The following is a 21,146-nucleotide window of genomic DNA, read 5'->3' on the forward strand; positions in this document are numbered from 1 at the left end:
TCTTCAGCATTATTGCTCAGAGATTGTCAACCTACTTATTAAAATAACTGCTTCATTGACACTTCAATACATAAAGCAGGCATTCCAGGTTTCCCAGGATGCTTAGAACACATCAGCGTAATCTGGCAACAAATTCAATCAGCAAAAAAGGAGAGGAAGGAGCTCCATGTGACATTCCTGGATTTGGCTAATGCATATGGTTCAGTGCCACATGAACTTCTTTGGACAGCATTTGATTTTTTTAGCGTACCAATGACAATAACAAATTTAGTGAAAGCCTACTTGGGAGATTTGCAATTTAGTTTTTCAACTTCAGAATTCAGCACTACATGGCAATGTCTATAAGTTGGAATAATGGCAGTATTTATCATTTCTCCACTGGCTTTTACCATGACAATGGAAGTAATGGGTGGTGGGAGGAGAGTGCTTGGTTCTGGAATGCCACTACCACCAATTTGAGCATACATGGATGACATGACAACAATGACTACAACAATAGTCTTCACTAATCAGTTATTGGGCAAATTAACCAATAACATTGAATGGGCACAAATGCAATTCAAGCCCACTAAATGTAGGAGCATCTCTATAATTAAAGGTAAAGTAGTAGATAAAAGGTTCTACATTAACAGTGAGGCAATACCAACAGTGTCCGAAAGAAGCCAGTGAAAAGTCTAGGGAGATGGTTTGACGGGGATCTGAAGGACACAGTTCGTGTGGGAGAAGTTAGACAACAAGCAGTGGAAGGGTTGAAGAGCATAGACAGCAGCGTTTTAACGGGCAAACTGAAACTCTGGTGCGTTGAGTTTGGTCTACTCCCAAGACTGCTGTGGCCACTGACTGTGAACGAAGTTTCCTTGACAACAGTTGAGAAGCTGGAAGCTTTAATCAGTTCATACGTCAGGAAATGGTTGGGAGTTCCATACTGCCTTTATGGTAAAGGAATACTGCAGCTACCAATCTCTGCTCTAACCGAGGAGTTTAATTGCGCTAAAGTCCGACTGGAAATGACATTAGTAGATTCACGCGACAAATGCGTAAGGGAGGCAACACCTGTGCTGAAAACTGGAAGAAAATTTGGGCGGCAAAGAAAGCTGTGGAAGATGCTAAGGCTGCCCTTCAAATCAGAGATATTATGGGGCAAGTTCTGCATGGAAAAGGAGGTTTTGGTCTCAGTTCAGCTCCTCCTACATGGCACAAGGCAACCCCAGCTCAACGGATGAAGCTGGTAGTCAATGAGCTACAAAAGCGGTAGAGGATCAGGTGTGTAAAGGCCATTTCCCAGGCTAAGCAGGGAGAATGGATGAGATGGGAGAGTGTGGAACAATGCAAGATCGGCTGGCAAGACCTATGGACAATGGAACAGAGCAGGATCAGTTTCCTCATCAGATCAACATATGATGTTCTCCCATCACCACAGAACCTAAACCTCTGGGTGGGTGAGGATCCCTCATGTCCTTTGTGTTCATCACCTGCAACAGTAAGGCACATTTTGACAGGATGTAAGGTGTCTTGGCCAAGGACTGTTTATTTGGCGCCATGACCAGTTGCTGCGATGCTTGGCCTTAGCATTGGAAGACAAGCATAACCAGGGAGTTACTATAATCAAGCTGGGTGAAAATTTTGCGGATGTTGAATAGATGAAAACTAGTCGCTTCTTGTTAGTCACTTCTGAGTCAAGGAATTACAAAGTCATGACTTTAGCCTGAAGCACTGAAGAGCACTGAAGCTCTGCTCAGATCAGAGCCTGGATCCAGGATCAGATCCCTTTAGTACAACCGGCCCCTGAGGCAGCGTTCATCGCTAGCGCGAGTGTGGCATAATTCAGATTTAATGAAAGGGATGAGAATTGCCCTTGAAATGTATTTCGAGAAATGCTGAGCTTTCCCCACAGTTGAAACACTTTAGATACAGTTTTGCTATGGAAATAATGCCAGTACTGTATTGGGATACGAAAAGGGTGTTTTCAAAAAGTATTTTCAGCTTTCATCCACTTTAAACAATGCAGATGTAGTTTGAACCCCAAACTGTAGTGTAGCGACAATAATATAAATACCACCAAACTCTAAACAATGAGTTTCAAACTTTAAACTTAGTATTCCTGTTTACAGGTAAGAACTCAACTTTACTATGATGAATACGATAATGTCCATTATGGTAATTGTTTTTATTAGTTTAAACATGTTTAGTAAAATGTGACCAAGAGTGAGTTTTTGGAACATTGATAAATAGAGATGCAAGAGCAAAGTATTTAAACACGCAGATTAATTTAGAATCAGTAATATATTGTGATTAATTTGGTATAATAATTGAGTAAAAAGTTCTTCCCAATGTATGTAGTTTTTGTTGATGTCTACATTTATTTGCACAGAGGTCATTTTGCTGTTTTAGGTTTACTGTTTCAATTTAAAATGAAAAGTTCAAGTAAGTAGTAAGTAGACACAAACCTCTGTAAATAACACGAGCTCTGGTGAATTACAAACTAAAACCATTTTCTTGTGTTTTGGATACAGCAGCGCAGTGCATCCTCCTCTATCTCTGTTCATCCATTTGCCTTTTTTCCCCAACATTACTGAGAAATATTCAGCCGGGTCTTTAAACTACATGCCCACGTATGGTCACTTCTCATTGGTCAGTTTCCCTACTTAAGACGTGTGCAGCTCCAGGATCGGATCATCATTACGGATCAGTTGAGCCTGATCCAGATCCTCATAGTAAAATTCCAGCTCAAGATCCGTTTCCAGTGATCCCAGATCAGATCCAGCTTTTCTTCCCATTGACCTCTATGCTGACTAGTGATTATACCAATAAATTGTGAAGTAAGAGTTTTAGTACTGTGAGGGTGACATTTCCCCATCATTGACAAAGTGAGGGGGACATGTCCCCTAACAAGTCCCGCCCCCCACCTGGCAACATATATATATATATAATATATATATTATATATATTATATATATATATATATATATATAAAACGTTTTCCGAGAGTAAAGGCTCGTTTGTTGTGCTTTTAGAAATTTTTTACTTTAGGGATTTTTAACGTTAAAAATTGCATTCAGTAAAGAGATTGTAAGCATTTCCTAACATGAAAGTGGAAGGGAATCATTTCAGGTGAAACACGAGAAAAACTTTGATTTGAAGTCAAGCTTTTTTTTTTTTTTTTTTTTTTTTTTTTGATTTTATAGTCTTCTTTTTTTTTTTTTTTGCTGATTTGCGTGGCTATTCGCAGCAGATATCAGAGAATGGACACTCGTGTCCGTTTGCCTGTTTGTCTATTCTACAGTCTACTATCCAAAATAGTCGGAAAATAGTTTTGTTCGAAATAGTACTGTGATAAGACATGCCCAACCAGAAAAACTGAAGAAAGTATTTGATTAGCGCTAGTTTTCTCATCACTGGTCCCTCTTCTGCAGAAGAGCTTTTGATTCTTTGCTTGCATTTTATACTTCATGCTGATATATTATTCCACTTCCTGTGCTGTACTTCAAACACTCCAATGGTCTATATAAAAAACCGACCGCAAAAAGCCGTGTTCAGTACGGCCACATTCATCGTCAAAATAACAACCTATTTTATAAGACTAATTATACTTCAGAAACAATACGTTGTATTCACTTACATCCATGGCAGTCAAACGGGTGGAAAATCCTTACATTGTACAGCAATACGTTCAACAACAATAACTCCATACAGCTGCATATGAACAGTCTTTAGTTTAACTACGACTTATATCTTCTTAAATTCTTATGCAGTTACTATCCTGTATGATTTTAAAGCATATCTGTATGGTTTATAATTTAGCTACATTCTTCAGATGCGCCTACGACCAGCTGTACTGTATTTTCTCTAGCTACAAACTAACTGCATCATCTGTCCCTCTGTCCTATTTTTTACCATTTTCTTTCAAATTCGAATTTAACAATACTGCCTGAACCAGTAGTTAAATACCAGAATGTCATATTACAAAGCATTACTAAAATAACAGTGGAGAAGGAGCCCTCATTGTATTACATGTATATGAGACTCTTTCTTTCGTGCTCCTCGGAATATCCTTCCATCTTTTCTTAATCTCCTCCATCATTCTTATAGTAATGCCTACACTCTAAGTAAAGGGTGTCATTAGATCCTTGCTTTGCCAGTGCAAGGAGACCTTTTTAGTTGCTTAAGAACCTTTTTTTTTTTTTTTTTTAATGGATTCTATATTCTCTATTTGTAGACTTTCTTTTTTGTCATGTAAGCTTTGAAACATGTATTGAAAATTGGAATTTGCAAAACAATACGGTATTATAAACCGCAATTTACAAACTGACTTGATCAGAAGGGCTAAAAAATTAGCTCTTGTTATTAAATATTTCTTTGTCCTTGAAAATTGATGTCTCCTTGCTGCAGGCAAGTCTCCCACATTACCTTGCCTTGTATATAGTCTATTGTCTGACTGTGGTAAATTAACGCCTGCTTTTCAGTGTTCTTAAAATAATCAAGCAAATACGAGGCCCGCAATTATCGGCAGCTTTAATAAATTAGACAGAATATTTAATAGACCTCATTTGCAAAATCCCCTCCCAATTTTAGCGGTTTCATTCAGAAACACCCCAGAATTACATACATTATGTACAGAATTACATATGCCTCAGAATTGCCCCCGCAAATCAAGTATTAATTGCGTGTTTATGTCATTGTGTGTGTTTTATAAATTCCATCCAAGAATTCATAACACTCAGTGCCCGTTTTACAGTCATAAAACATGTGCAATCCTCACGTCTACAGTATGGTTCAGTAGCTTCAGTAAAAAAGTGATTGTTTTTTGACAGTGTGAACGGAGGTTGGCCGCTGTAAGTGGTTTGCGGTGGTGAGGCAATTGTAACTGGGCATTTCAAACAGGGGTAAAATGGGCAAAATGGTGTTCTGTGGTTTCTAGATGGCAAAACGCTGGTAAAATAACAGTATCCCAGTGGCATTTTTCAGTCTCAGGAGTGTTAATGCACCATACAGTTAATTGAATTGTATACTGTGGGTCAGTTTTGAAAGTAATGTGTTATGCTTTAATTTGAAAACTTGCTAACTGGTGCTACATAAGGTTAAAGAAAACTCACAAAACAAAACAAGCTTTTAGACTGTCTTGTCATTTCATTTCAGCTAGAGAGGGAAATTATCCCCACCCCTTCACTGGCTTCTTTTCTGTCAACAGCCAGTCAGCTGCTCCGCTGTTGACTGACATGCTTTCAGTCAGTAACAAGCTTTAACCCAGAAGACACTGCTTCAGTGAAATGACCCATAAAGTGCAAGTGAAAACAGATATCCCAAAAGTAAAGTGTACAAACTGAGAGCTTCCTTTTAATGTAAAGTAGTACCAGGAATCAGGTTTTAAAATGTAAATATATGTTTTGCAAGGAGGCAGGGGGAGGGTTAGTCTCCACCCTGCCTAAAAACTATGTGAAAATGCACATTTTGTTCATGTAATTGCTTTTGGTTAATTTAATTGTATTTGTGTTAATTGTTTTATTGTTAATTATCCCCTGCACCTGGCTATCATTGTAAATTAGAGCCAGGTGCAGGGTATTTAAGGAAAGCAGACAGTTTGCTGTGCTGTTGCTGCTATGGAGTGAAGAGCCCGGCTGAAAGTCGTTAAGGTCTGTTGGAAACCTACATTTGGTTTTATAAACAAGTGTATTAGTGTTTTGCTTTGGTGTTGTATGTCAGGTAAACAGCTTAGCTGTCCTGCGTGTCAGTCAGGGACCTGCATACGTTTAGTTAGTGCTCAATGAGAGCTAGGTGTTTGTTTGTTTTTGTTTTTTGATTTATTTTTTAATAAAAGTGCGTGAAACCGCTTTAAAAATCAAAGTTTTATCTGTTGGTCACGTTCTTAAAGGGTCACGACCCCGATCTACGGCAAGCCTGTTTATAGTGTGCTATAACATGGGTTTTTGTGTTTTTTTTTAACTGCACATTTAACTGCAACTATGTATCAAATACAAGAGCAAAATGGTTAAAATGTATGGAATTATTTGGCAGCTACGATTACTTTAACAAATAGCCTACAGTTAGAGTCAAAGCAACTATTTTGGCTTCAGAGGCCCAGCTGTAAGCAGTTCCACCAAAAGTAGTAAGCGAGCGTGCTCTTTTAAAGAACCGTATCTGTAATCATTCCGAGGGAGTTCCCATTTCACTCTGTGTTGTTTAGTGTGCTGCTGCAGGGCAGTGACCCTGCTCTGTTTGATGTGACCCTGCTTATTATCTTCATTACAGTGTTTATTGAGCCAGGCAATATCCACAGGGACTATAGTATCTGGCACATCCCCATACACTCCTCCAAATACAGTCTAACTCGTTTACAGGTGTGATAATCCAGACTGTAACTTCTCATTAGTATTACAGCATCCTCACCAGTGTATTATAGTGGAGACGCCGTACATACTGTGCTTACAGTACGTCTGTGTGTCACTCGCCTTTTAGAGTCATGTATTTATTTTGAGCTGTTTTTCCATTGAGCCATCATTAACATTATTTAATTGTGCAGCATGTTGGTAGTTGCTGCGATGCTCTGATGCAGTAACTCACAATCAGAATCTGAACAGTTCAGCACACAGCCCTCAGAGTGGCTGGCTGGAGGTAAGATTAGACAAAACAGAATAGTGTCTTTCACTGTTAAGCCCTTCCCCCAGGTCCTTATTGGAAAGGTGTACAGAAGAAAAGGAAACCCAATTTAAAGCTGTACATTATTTATATTGCACTTTTTTTCCTTTATTTTTTAATTCTATGGAAAGAAAATGAGTCTTATTGGTAGCTGAAGGTATTTTCCAACACCATAGCTTTTCTGTTGCACTGGATAGCTCAGCCCATTATCGCATTACAGAAAGTGACGAACTGCACAATGAACAGGTTAACAAAATCAATAAAGATCACCAGTCCGCGCAAAACCAATAAGTTGAGTTATTAATGTTAAAAAAACAAAAAATAAATGTTTTTATCATAGTAAGCATAGCAAACTGTAATAAAGCATAGTGAAAGCATAGTAAATCATAGGCAAGCATTGTAAAGAGTACTGAGGCACAGTAAAGCTTTTTAATAAACATGGTAATACCATGCAAAAATACACTGGTCAACGTAAGTGACATTATATCTAGATAACTGTATATTCAATTAAGATGAAGCTTGCTCTGGACATTCTTTACATTCCTTAACTTTAATACACCAAATCAGAATTCTATGATAAAACTAAGTCAAGTAGACAAGAGTGCTTAGTGTTACTAAATGCAGTCTTGCCTGTACATCCTGTGGGTATAGGTCATTCTGCTTTTTATGACCCTAATAGCTCTTGTGTAGTTTTGTATTTGTATGTTTTGTCTTGGTACTGACAGATTTTTATTTGTATGGAGCAGTAATACTCAGGCCCGCGAGCAGGGACCTGTAGTTGAGAAGGCAACATAATTAGCGGTGTACACAGAGGGTCCTAGCTCCTGTTCTGAAGCCCTCACCATGTGTCTGTTCCTCCGTTGTGCAGCCTGTACATATTTAATAATCACGCAGCCTGCCAGGAATGGCTTTTTGTCAAGGTCATTTTTCTTCTGAAGTTAAAGAATGGGCTTGAATTTCATTAAAGGGTTCCCTGTCTGTGGAGACAATGCTGGTTTGCATGTTACTCTCCCTTTGAAGCTCTTTAACTAATGGGATCTTTCAAGTGTCACTCTGCTCAGGGGCAAGAGAGACAGTCTCCACACATACACTGTTTTCATTTTTAATTATTTTTTTTTGGTAATAATGTTCTGTAATTAACTTTAATTTTTTCATTTTACATATTTCTCTTGGTCTGAATTTGTTCCCGTTGACCATATTCATATCAATCTGTTGTGATGTGGGACAGTGGGACTGAAACATATTCATGTTTAAAAATACACTAAATCATAGTTAGGCTGAAATTAGTAAAAGTGTCTGTCTCAAACTGTAGCTTGTCTTCTTTCTGCATAACTGTAAGAGTACTGCTTCTTGCTGCAGTATACTATATATTTGTAGGTCATTATATATTATATACATTATACTATATTTTTAGAACATTTTTAGGCTGTTACTATTGTAATTTGACTTGTAAAAAGCGTGACAGATAATTCAATGGACATTTATTAGTTAAAATCTTTTTTTGTTTCACCAAGATATTCAATTATATTTATTTATATATTTACTATTGTAATTAAAGTTAATGTGGAACTTTTTTATTATTACTTGATTGGAAATTGAAACATACAATAACAGTCTGAAAAGTGTTTGTTGCCACAGCCATTTTAAAAGATAGCTTTAATATATTTAAGACAGTTCTTAAGGAACATGCCCATGTTGAAAATATCAGCACTATAGATGTGGTCTATAATGTGTTATTGATGTCCCTTCGAATCTATATTCTAAACCCACCCCATACTCGATTTAGGAGAGACAGCAACATGAATAGACCTCTCGTTGGGCTCTGGAAAGAGTTTGATTGGGTGTTCAGCAGGTTCATGCTGTGCTGTGTTTCTGTTTCACCCCAGGCCACCAAGGAAGTGATCGAGAGGGAAGCCCCTGGAATGGCCCTCGCCATGCTGATGGGATCGCTCCATGTCACCCCCCTAGGAATGCTGTCCAGGTATGCAAAGTGCAGAACCAAGACATCCTCATAAAAGCCTACCATGAGCCTTCTGGGATCAGATGCCTGACTACAGCTATGGCCAAACATTTAGCATCACCCTATTGAATGAAACCTGCTGAATAATGTTATGTTACCACATTGAATTACATACAGTTTTGTAGTTTTTCATATTCTTAAGGAAAAACTGACAAATTAAAAAAAAGTGACATTTTGAAATCTAACATGAAATACTGTACTACGATTATGGTATGACCATGGTACCAAAGGTCATCTGACTACTACACACATTATAGTAAAACATCAAAGGCAAATTAAACCGTACTCAATTTATTCTAGATTCAAAACAATCAAGTATATAAAAGTTTGTTAGACAAAAAAGAGTCAAACATAGATCCACTATTATCGACATGTAAACTTTGTTTTTTTTTTTTTTTCTTTTTATATATATATATATATATATATATATATATATATATATATATATATATATATATATAGATATATTAGTCTTTAAGAGGTCTGCTCCATGCAGCAGCATACTTTAAACCTTCTTTCTTCCAACAGGCCAGTGTGTGGGATTAGAGGGAAAACTCTCATCATCAACCTGCCAGGCAGCAAAAAAGGGTCACAGGTAAGGAGCCCAGCAGGGAGGCTGTGTTAGTCTGCATACCGACGTGCTGTATGAGAACTGCAGGTATTATCTTTAAATATGTATTTTTTGCTCTCTTTTGCTCGCCTGCTTCTGTACTGTACAGTGAGACAAGTGGAGTCAACTGGGTTGAAAGGTCATAATATCACATCATGTGTCAAGGCCAGGGAGAACAATGCCAGCACACTTGCAAGTAAGATGGCAGTCAGCTAGATAAAGAAAAAACACAAAAACCACTTCATAATCAAGCAGCAGAACAGGTAGTGGTGTACACTGAGCTGTATCTTATTTACAGCAGTGCTAACCATGCTTTTATAATCCATTCTGTTACCTTATTAGAACTTGCCATATTCTCTGTATTTTGTTGAAGTTTTGTTACACTCCAGTGGCCTAGCTAGGGTGACCAGATTTTCAAAGCTCAAAACCAGGACATGTTGTTTAATAATTGATAAGACTAAGTAAACCATTTAAATATAGGATATTTTAATGGTTACTTAAATAGCAATTCTCTCACTCTTAGTGTTATCTTTTTCTTTAAGCAACTAGCTAATTTCAGTAAACTCCTGGGTGTATAATTTCAGGCTAATTAGTTTAAGTAACCATATTGTGTATTTTCATATTGAGGAGAATAATAATAATAATAATAATAATAATAATAATAATAATAATAATAATAATAATAAATCATTAAATACACTTTTTGTTATGTTTCTTTTTTTACTCACTGTGTCAGGCTCTATTTATTGACCTTGTTTATGTGGTTTAACCAGGTGGATTTGGATGCTTGCAGCCTCTCGCTGCTGTGTCTGGGCTACATCCCACCAGAATTGAAGAGCTACAACATTACCGTATTACACACAATTGTAGATTCATATTAAATATAAACTAAATGAAAACGCACTGAGGAATAAGCACATAAACCTGTGTTAATCACTTTATAAAAATATTTGATTGCTTACCCTAGTACCTTGTTTTTTTATTTTAATTTGTTTTCATTGCAGGTGCCATAAACTAAAAGTGGTTGTTTATGTTATTTTGACAAAAGGTATTTAGAATGTGTCGCTCTACATGAAGTGCTTGAAAACCAGGACTTTTTAAAGATTTTGAGCAAAATGTCGGGATACCGGGACCTTTGATGGGAAACCGGGACAAACCCGTCTAAACCGGGAAGTCTGGTCACCCTAGGTCTAGCCACAATCATTCCATCTATCGCACAGGAATTGATCGGATACAAGAAAGAAAGTTAAATTATTTAAAAAAAAAAAAAACGAATTGAAAAATCTGTATATTCTGAAATGAAGCACAAAGAGCCAAAACACAAAAAAACGGCACCAGTGATAACTTTGCTAGTGTTAATTAGAGTTTATTTTTTTAAACCTTGCTTACGACTCCTTTAAATTCACAAACACTAAGATAAGTGTTTAAAAAAAACAGAAGAGTGTTCTGAAATTCTGAGTTGGGCTTGTGTCACACTGTATGTTTTTCATCAGGTAAATGGGCCTGGGGCTTCTGTCTATCAGTTGTGACAGTGTGGTCAAACCAAGCTCTCGCAGATGAGACAGCATGTCAGATGAATATGATGCTTTTCTCTCTTTGCTTTAATTCAAAGCGACGCTGTAAACCTCTGTAACCCTGCAGCAGCTTGAGAATCCACACCAGTGACTTCTCTTTGTTAGCCGCTGCTGTCTAATTGATTACTACCTAGTAGTTTAACAAGGAGAAAGGGATACCATCCCTGTGAGGACAGATGGCTCTGTCTGACATAAGGCGATATGTCTATACATATATAGATATGGGAGACACAGCTATGAATATATATATATATATATTACACACTACAACTTGTGTGATGGTTGTATACTGTGTGTGTGTGTGTATATATATATATATATATATATATATATATATATATATATATATATATATATATATATATATATATATATACATGGGTGAAGGCTGTATTTGCATCGTGAGCCATTTGAAAAAAAAGGCATAATACCCACAGTACAGAAATGTTCATTAATGATCAACAAAATGAGAATACGTTAAAAAAAAAAAGTTATAAAGCTGGTACGTTCATACAGGGACGGCGCCACGCTTCAGCCTGAGGGGCCTGGGCCCACCCAGTTATGGAGCGATTGACAATTAAAAACATTTCATACCAACCCGTATCAGAATGTAATCCGCTGCGGCAAGTCTAGCTCATCCTTGTGGTTGAAAAATATATATCCGTCCTACCCACCCCAGTACTGTTGTCATGGTTATGGAAAAAAAAACGATTGGTGATTGGACGGCTGAGATATGAGATCTTACTTCTTCGATACTATAGTATCGAAATTACAGCGCGTCGACAGCATATATACAGGAACATTTCTTTTATTGCAAGGCACACAAGCAACCAGCATGTGCAGCTGCTGTTTAGTTATTTGTTTTTGCAATTAGCTATCTAATTAGAAGGACTAATCAGACGGACATTGCTTCAGTAAAAACACAACTGTATAAATGGGTAATTGTATGTAAGAAATAATGTGATATATTGTAACAATTTTAAGTCACCCTGGATAAGGGCGTCTGCTAAGAAATATAATAATACAGAACGTTTAGCCAACTTTGTGATAAACCGTAGCTATATTTGTGTCTTACGCATTAGCTATGTCCCGACACATTTTGTAAAAAGAAAACGAACTGACGAATCAACAAACGCGCCAGTAATGTATTATGTAAACTATTCCCGTTTTGTTTTTGCTCCCATATAACTGACACTTTTCTAAAGCTCAAAAGGAAGTATTAACATTCACTTTTAGTCACTGTATGAAAGCCTTTTAAATTTAAGCTCACTTTGGGAAGTTGAATACACGTTTGAGAGCTTTTGTCAGAAACTAATTTTCTGTATGTGTGGTAGTGAATTGTAGCTCGCTAACGTTGTGGAATGTGTGTTGCTATGCCTGTTGGTGATAAATCGGATTTCCTACTGTCAAAATGTTTTGGTAGAGTGTGCGTTCTTGGAGAATGTGATGCTATTTCTGACAGTATAGAGTGTCCTCAGTTCACATACTGGTAATTACGTCATTATGTTTACGTCATTAAGTAATGAACAGCCCGTCCAAAAATTTGTGGCCAGCCAGGAATGAAATCCTGCAGCCGCTACTGCATTCATATCACAGAGAAACTGGAGAGGAACGGGAAAAATAGCTGAAGCACTAACGGATGAGGACATAGAACGTCTGCGCAGAACTGAAACACTATGTTTAAAATAACCGTACTGCTGCACCTTGTCTTCTTTAATATTAGCATCACAAGGGTATCCATGTACTATAAAAAAAAATAATAGATGGGTCTCTTCAGTGAGTTACAGGAAAACAATTCCATCTCAAGTTTCTGTGACAGTTTAGAACTCAACCTTTGGTCTCACAGAAACCCTAGATGGAATAATTTTCCTGTAACTCACTGAAGCCCATATATATATATATATATATATATATATATATATATATATATATATATATATATATATATATCAGTGAGCAGCTGACTGGCTTACAAGAGTGACCATAATTTTTAATGCTGCTCGCAGGCCTCTATCAGTTATTGGAATGCGCTGCATATAATTCCATCCCCATGATATAACAATTTGGAATCACAATGGCTCAACGGAGGGGACTTGAATTGCAAGTGGGGGAGCTTTACCTTGTATAATGTGCTGTCCCACATTGTGAAACGTGAAAAACAAACAGGAAAACTATTTGTGTGCTAATGTTTTTTTTTTTTGTTGTTGTTTTTCCATAAATGAGTAATAAAGCTGGGGATAATAATGTGCTCGTCCAACTGTCTGTACCTACAGCTTGTCACACTTATTGTACTGGTATATGGGGAACTGCTTTTCAAATTGTAAAAATAAAAATATATTGGGAACTTCTAGAAAGTGTTTGGGGATATTTGGAGAAAGCGTTTCATTTCCACATCAGACGAAATATGCTGCTGACTCACTTCTCTTGTTAACTCAGGAGTGCTTCCAGTTCATTCTGCCTGCCCTACCGCACGCCATTGATTTACTGCGGGATGCCATTGTGAAAGTTAAGGAGGTCCATGACGAGCTGGAGGACCTGCCCTCCCCCCCTCCGCCTCTCTCCCCTCCCCCCACCACCAGCCCACACAAGCAGACAGAGGACAAGGGGGTGCAGTGCGAGGAGGACGAGGAGGAGAAGAAGGACAGCGGGGTGGCGTCCACCGAAGACAGCTCGTCATCTCAAATCACAGCCGCCGCCATCGCAGCCAAGGTGAGTGCTCGGTCTCGCGCTGTCCCACTATGCTCCCAAGAGTCTGGTGCTTTAATAAACAGGAGTGCACCTTGGGAATGTATTAAAAAGACAACTGCTGTGTTACATGAAGCCCTAGCAGGGACTGCAGGAATGCGGTTATTTTTGGGTGCAATCCAGTGTGATTTCACCAGTGCTGTGGCTGGTCCCAGCTGGGTTAGTGGTTGATCAAACTGACCCCTAAATGCAGAGGTTTCAGCAGTATACTAGTCATAGTCTAAAACATATAGTACGGCAGGGTGTGCTGTAGTACCAATGAGAGGGTCTTTATATCTTGTCCTATTGTTTAATTTCTTATCATCCATAACTATTAAACACTCCATAGTACTGCATTTATAAATATGAAAAGAAACTTAAATTGACAATCGCCTCAACTGTGTTTCTTTTAGTAGTTCTATGTTTGATTTCTTGCCTGTTTAAGATCCTATTATATGTGTTTTGATTCATTCTCTATCGGTGTTTCCGCTCAGAGTGTTATTTGCCATGCACATTAACCGGTCCAGCATACAGACTCCTGATTTTTGAAGAGGTGAAACTGGGAAGCATATTAGGGTTGCACCAGCTTCAGTACACAAGGCTTCACACTGCTCTTCTGTTCACAGCAGTGTCTTTTAATAAGCAATTGTTCTTGGAATATAGTAGTTATTAAGCATGGCAAAGATCTAAGCAGAAATAGCAGTAGAGAATCATACAAAACACACATGGTAGGGTATTAAACAGCGAAGACATGAAATATTAGGAACATGTTGGTAATATGAAGTAGCCCTTTAAACCTATCGATGGATCTAATTAATATTCAAACCCTATTTCATTCCTAGTGTCTCACTCATTATGCACATTTTCACTGATATGATCAATAGGTTGGTGAGAGACTGTAGAAAGGCATAGATAACAGACTTAATTTGGAACGGTATGAGTACATTTCGGTTTCCATATTTTATACTCGCTTTTAACAACCTGAGAGAGTAGATTAACTGCCTTGTATTCTATGCACAGTAATTGACATAGGAAAGATAATACAGTGTCAAGTGAATTCACCAGCCTTTCTGTTCGTATAGATCAGAGGAAGAAGACACAGAGTTGAGTAATGTATCATATATGACAGGCCATCTTCTGAGAGCTAGCTGGACATTGTAATAGCTGCTGGTGCTGGATAATGTTATTGTCAATCTGTGACAATGCCGGTATGCTAAAGGTACCGTAGAGTTCCTATTGATTGCTCATGCTCAAAAAATTGCCAGGGCCGAGTTCAATTAAACACTTTTTTGATTCTTAATGAAAAGAAAAAGAATGCAATCACATCACATTGTGATTAAATGTTAAATATATAATTAAAAATACAGAAAATGAATCACACCTGCAACGTTGACGCGCCAACTTTCTTTGCAAGAGAGCCAGACAAACCACAGGAGACTCCTCCTCCTTCAAGAGTTCAACGTGGTTTACAATCACGTACTCACTCAACTGTGCTACGCAAACTTGTCTTGCTCTGATAAGGGATCTCCATTCATCATTTGAAAATACTGTACCCCAATTAAACAAAGTGACTTCCCAATTAAATAACATAAATAGCATTGTGAAGAACTGTCTCCCAGAGTTATATACCTTTTAAGCAGCAATCCTGATTATCAGAATCCCAGTTAGGTGGTGCTGACTGTAAAATTTGGATTTTATGAAAGGGCTTCATATACCAATTTCCATTTTCTTTCTCCTTTTACTATTTAAGTTGTTTGCAATAATGTTGAAGGGTTCCTGTAATACTGACTTCTCAGTATTCAGGGAGACTATATCAGAACAATATCGTTCAGTCAGTCTGTCCAGGGTTTACATGATTCACACTGTTGGGAGTTAGCAGGCTGCTGCTTCAATATAAAATGGTTACCTCCCTTCTTTGACATTAATCCTATTGCAGCTTATTAGTCAATCCATTCGCATGCCTCTTATTCCCCAAGCTATCTATAACATTTGATGGGTAATCTCCATTCAAGAGACCTTTGACTTACAGGCATTTGCATATTGATGAATGTTAATTTTTATTTGCTTCCTGTCTTCTCCACAAATTCCATTGGGGGCTGGATGGCAGCATTGTTAAGGAGGAATAATACAACAAAAAAAAGTTGTTGGCTTCAATAATTGTATAGTAATAATTCAGAAGTAAAAAGATGTATGACCTTGAGGTACGTCAGTGAATCATTTAATGGTTTCATTAAACTAACAACCAACCATATGAAGCAGCTTTAGGAATTGAACTATATTTAATGAATCATAACCAACTTTAAAACATTTTGTAAATGGCGTTGCCAGTTGCTAACCTAGTAAAAGCACCATTATACGGTAAGTCATGCAATTGGGAGCTAGCTGATTTGAATCCTGGTCACGCTGAGTTGCTGATCTTATTTTGAGATGAGCTAGAGCAGTGGTACTGAACTATAAGCAGGTTCTAATGTAGTTAATTGAAGCTGCTAAGAAGCAATATAGTAATTTAGGACCTGGTTGGAATATAGAACAAGACTGGAATGGATCTCGAGGGCCAGAGTTGAGCACCACTGGGCTAGAGAATGCAAATTGTCAGGGACTGGTTTGCTTCAACACCACAGCGACTCCTACTGGTCAAAGTTGAGACCATCTTCTTAAATAATCCATGTGTTATTTTAAATGACTCCCAAAGTAACTTTTTTTTTTTAATGTTTTAAAAAATGACCGTATACTTAATTTACTGATAACCCAATCCTAAAACACTTCCAGTTGTAGAACCCTGCATACATATTCACAGTTCATTGGTCTCAAATCAGGCCTTGATGCACGGTAGTGCTTGCATTACACATCCAACACACGATTCTGCACAATCGTCAGCTTCTGTACAAATAATGATAAATGGGGTGATAGCCAAGGTTTTCAAATTCATTCTCTTGCCTCTTATAACTTTCTTGTCTGTTTAGTTGTCCAGACTTTATTTCCACTTTGACTCTGGTGAAGCCCACTGAACTTGCCATGACACTGTAAGCCCTGCCGAAACCAAGACACCACTGCGTAGATTGTGGAGTAATCCGGCTCAAATCCTGTTTGTGTTGATCTCAGGGGCACTCATTGGAGTTTGCTCTGCTGGGTTTCGTTCATGATGTTGCTCTTTAGCAATCCCCACTGGGGAGGTGAAACTCCCACCCTAGTACCTGGTGCACAGGGAGTGAGTCTGCAGTGTGGGGCAGGTAATAGGTACCGCACAAGAGTCAAAGTGAACGTTCTGGAAAACCTTTTCCAGAACAATGGTGTTAGAATATTGTAACGCTAATGAGAGGAAAGAAAATCTTTTTTAAAGCCATGGTAAGTACCGGTTTATACATTATCAGGTGATTTTATAAAGTCACATTGAGCTGCTTCTGTTGCGCATTCATGACAATGGGCAAGGAGAAACACCAAACAGCAGGGAAATATGACCAACTAGTTAAGTAAACCTGTGACATGACTGCATGTAAGTGCATTGTTCTGCCTGTCATTTATATTACAAGCATGTCCATTCCATAGCAAGCCCATGTGTCCCTGTATTATTATTTCTTGCCATTTGCTGTTTGTATGCTCCTGCCATAGCGTTGATAGTTGTTGTGTTGTACATCAGAGTCACCATGCTGATACCATTCCCGCTGTTGTCATGGCAAACGGTGGACAGTCATTTCCCGGCCTCATCTGTCATTCCACATGCAGCAGCGATGCAGGGGAACCGGTAAGAGACAAATAGCTTTCATTTTCTAACCACTAAGAACAGAACTGTGCTCACTCTCTCTAGGAGACAGAGGGCTACACAGCCCTGTCAGAATGCAATGCGGAGAGCCCAAAGCAACGGGATCACTCTGATTCACTTTCTTTCCTGAGTTCTGATTCAGGGTAGAGCCAATACAGATTTGACAGAGTTGAGTAGTTGAGGTAAAAATAGTGGAATAGGGTGACTAGTCGTCACTTTAAAAAATCGTTATCAGTAAATTTTGTATTTGATGATGTGTGGTGCTCTATTTGAGCTGACTTTTGCGCAACACTTTGCTGTTTCTGAATTATGTTTTAAAACTTTTTGGAATATATTTGTGTCATTTATATGTTAATGGATTGCAACTGTAACTGTACTTCCCTCCACCTGAAACTCACCTGGCCTGCAGGTAATCGACTCCCAGCTTCATTTTGTTTTATGCAAACTATTTTGACTTCCTGTTTCAAAAACAATAATCATGTTTTTAAAAGAAATTGGCAGAAGGTTTGATAATTTACGGTATGTTTTTCTTATTAGAGAGGTGATTTTAATTTTGGCTTCATATTGCTGTCAATAGGAGAAAATCTGGACAGTAAAGTAAGGAGGCTTAATTGTGAAGTGGCCTTAAAGGAAGGTGCATTAATACAGCATAGCAACCGCATGAAGAAAGCATCAGAACATGTTTTATCCTGGCAAGACTGGAAATGCATGACAATTAGAATTATTCTGTTAACTCTTATATATGGTTCTAAAATGCTTTATTCAAAAGGGACTCACCATTTGCTTGGACTTTTACGTGTGTGTGTGTGTGTCTGTGTGTGTACACATTTAAGTAGAATAAAATAAATAAAAAGATGTTCACCCAAAGAATCTCAAAAGCTCACAAGTTTTAGATTAAATGCTAGTTTATTACAAAAAAAGTTAATTATTCTTAAAAGGAGCCAATGAAATGGTACAGAAAGCCAATAAGGGTCACATGTTTGGACTAGAGTTCTTGATTCTGTTTGAGGGACTATTGACTATTGAGAAGCTTGTTTTTACAAGCAGTGTTTAAATTATATTTTAATCAGCAGTTATGTTTGTTGTAATTGATGTTTCTGTGAGTGATGTAAAAAGAAATACAAACAGTCTGGAGTAGAATCAATTATTCATGAATGCATAAAGAGTGTGTAAAGATTTCAGTGAAGGCGTGTATACAGTGGTTGATGTTGATGACCATTAAGTGATGTCTTTGAAATTCTCTTATAGGCATGCTTTTTTAAATCTAGTTTTAATCTGTAGTTAATGCATAATATTTTTTCCAGATATTTTCCATAGCGAATACAGCAAGAGTGTGTCACCTTTTTTATTTCAGATCTTAAAGAACACATTTTTAACTACTGTACAGTAGGAGCATGTTAAGGCCTGTTCAAACTGGACAGGATGCGACAAGCGAATGTGTAGTACAACATACCGCACCACGACAAAAAAAAAAAAAAATAGGACATGTAGTTTTGATACAAACCATTAACACTGCAGTGCGACAGAGCGACACACTAAAGTGATGTGAACAAAATACGATTGGTGTCTATTTTTGCATTTTTGTGACGTGGCAGCTAGGGAAACAAACAATTAGGAACAGCTTCCCTTGTACGCGCTGTTTATGAAACAATGGCGGAAGAACAGTTCATTCTTGTAGTATCAAAATACCTGGAGCTGTATAACAAAAGACACAAAAATTACAAAGACACACCGGTGAGACAGATCATCTGGGAGTCCATTTCCAGGGAACTGGATAAAGCTGGTGGGTATGATTAGTTTATGGTTACTGAAATAAATTTTCTGCAAAAAGCTATTATGTATTCTACATTTTTATTAGCTATTTAACAGGACTATCATCACATCATGCATGCCTGTTGCTGCTGGTGTGGATGGTATTGATGGATCGCAGGACAAATCCAAAGCCGGTTTAAAGGGCATGGGGCAAATGGTGTTATTGGAATATTAGTTAATTCACCAAAGCATTGGGGACAGAGTGTGAGCAGAGAGAGCCAATTGTATATGGAGCGGGGGAGCGGATCGAGCCAATTGTATATGGAGCAGGGGAGCGGAGCGTGGAGCGTACATTTCCAGCACTGAGAAGAACTGAGCACGCTTTTATTATTCTTAAATACATGTTCAACCATGGAGTTTGCACAAAAAAAATTTAAAAAGGTGATGACAAATACAGATGCAGTCACTACAGTATGAAACGGGTTATTATAATAACCTCACATTTTCCAGTTTCAAACCAAAATTAGGCACTTTTATGTTTTGCAGACTTGAATTGCATTTTTAAGAAAAGTTTTTCTATTCAATGTGATTGCCGTTGCCCTATATAATTCACTATGGAAGGAATAATGTATATTCTCCCGGTTGTGGAGCTGCCATACAAAAATGTGAGAAATGTCATCAGTGTGTCCATCTGTCTGCAGTTATTACATAGCCTTTGTTGTTTTTATACAGTTCTATTGTTATGCAGTAATACAGCGCTGTGAACATGGTTTATATTTTCTGCACTCTAAGGATAGCTCATACACTACAGGATGGTCCGTCAGCCCTGTTGAAACTCACTCATATTTGTTCATTGGATGCTTTGAGCTCCCTATGAGATATTCGGATACAAACAAGCCCAGCATAATTTGATATGAATCATATGCAAAGTTTTTCTTTTTGGGATTTCTTTTGTAGCGAGAGAAACAAACACTATGGACTTAAACCGTTCGTGCCGGCTGCAGACATTCGCATTTGAATTTCCTTCAGCCTCCAACCCCCAAATGAAAAAGGAAAATTTCTAAAATGTAAATAGTCATTTGGTATTGTACATTAGCAGGAAGCTGCTTGCGTTAAGAGACTCAGAGACCAGGTATGCTGTAATCGAGAATAAAGAAATGCGTAGCCGTCATAAAATAACAAAATTTACCAAAAGGAAGCTTCTGTGCGCCTCTCTGCCCACATGCAGTTTTTTTTAAATGTCCCAAACAAACGGCAACCTCATAGGGGTCCTAATTCTGCTGGGGGCTCAAGCTATAGAACTTTAATGTCATCTTCTACACTAAAATGACTGCATAGAATATGGAGACGAGCAACTGATAATTTCGCTTTGGTTATTCTCAAACTTCCGGGATTATCAATTATCAAAAGTTTGTCATTAAATTTCTTTCTAAAATTAGGATTCGCTTCAGATTTGGGGGTCGCTCGGTAAAACTGTAAACCGGTCATTTGCTGATTTGTTTTCTTCTTTCACTGCAGATCCCCGATTCCATCATCTCACGCGGAGTCCAGGTGCTCCCCAGGGACACGGCCTCTCTAAGCACCACTCCTTCAGAGTCGCCCCGCGCACAGGCCACCTCACGCCTCTCCACCGCTTCCTGTCCCACGCCAAAAGTAAGTGCCTTCCCAGTGCTGCCTACCGCTCTGTGCCATCCCATCATAACAACTGCTTCTCTCCAGCTTGCACACATGTATAATCAGAGCCCCACAAGATGAATGAGTCCAAGATAGCAACAGATCAAGACCATGCAGTTTTACACCAATTCAATTTTTGGAAGCTCTTTTAAGGACTGCTACACCACCAACCATCTTTTCACTTTGATCAGCTCCTTGAAAAGTCTTACTGCCCCTTGAAAGATTATCGTCTGTCGTTATCGAAGTCGCCAAGCGGATGCAAAATGAACCTGATTTTCAAGGGCTGAATGGTTTCTCATTCAACCAAAATAAAAGGATTTTTTGTCATTGTGTTTTTTTGTTTGTTTTTTAATTAGGTATCTGCCGTTCTTTAATTTGGGGTTTTACGTCTGTTTTATT

The 21,146-nt window shown here is 38.1% G+C and overlaps 1 protein-coding gene across 22 annotated transcripts in view; it reads left to right on the plus strand.

Moving 5' to 3' along the window:
* The window catches only part of LOC121323819 (gephyrin), a 182,693-nt gene that overhangs the window by 96,645 nt on the left and 64,902 nt on the right, over positions 1–21,146 (plus strand). For 14 of the 22 annotated variants that reach the window (XM_041265054.1, XM_041265056.1, XM_041265055.1 and 11 more), the window contains exons 5-9: positions 8,520–8,614; positions 9,182–9,248; positions 13,274–13,546; positions 17,199–17,303; positions 20,592–20,726. In XM_041265054.1, coding sequence (XP_041120988.1) covers positions 8,520–8,614; positions 9,182–9,248; positions 13,274–13,546; positions 17,199–17,303; positions 20,592–20,726 — 675 coding nt within the window. The remainder of the gene's footprint in view (positions 1–8,519; positions 8,615–9,181; positions 9,249–13,273; positions 13,547–17,198; positions 17,304–20,591; positions 20,727–21,146) is intronic. The other 8 variants (XM_041265059.1, XM_041265067.1, XM_041265076.1 and 5 more) reach the window with 1 other exon arrangement.

Source organism: Polyodon spathula, chromosome 12 (assembly GCF_017654505.1).
Source record: "Polyodon spathula isolate WHYD16114869_AA chromosome 12, ASM1765450v1, whole genome shotgun sequence".
In the NCBI taxonomy this organism is placed as follows: Eukaryota; Metazoa; Chordata; class Actinopteri; order Acipenseriformes; family Polyodontidae; genus Polyodon; species Polyodon spathula.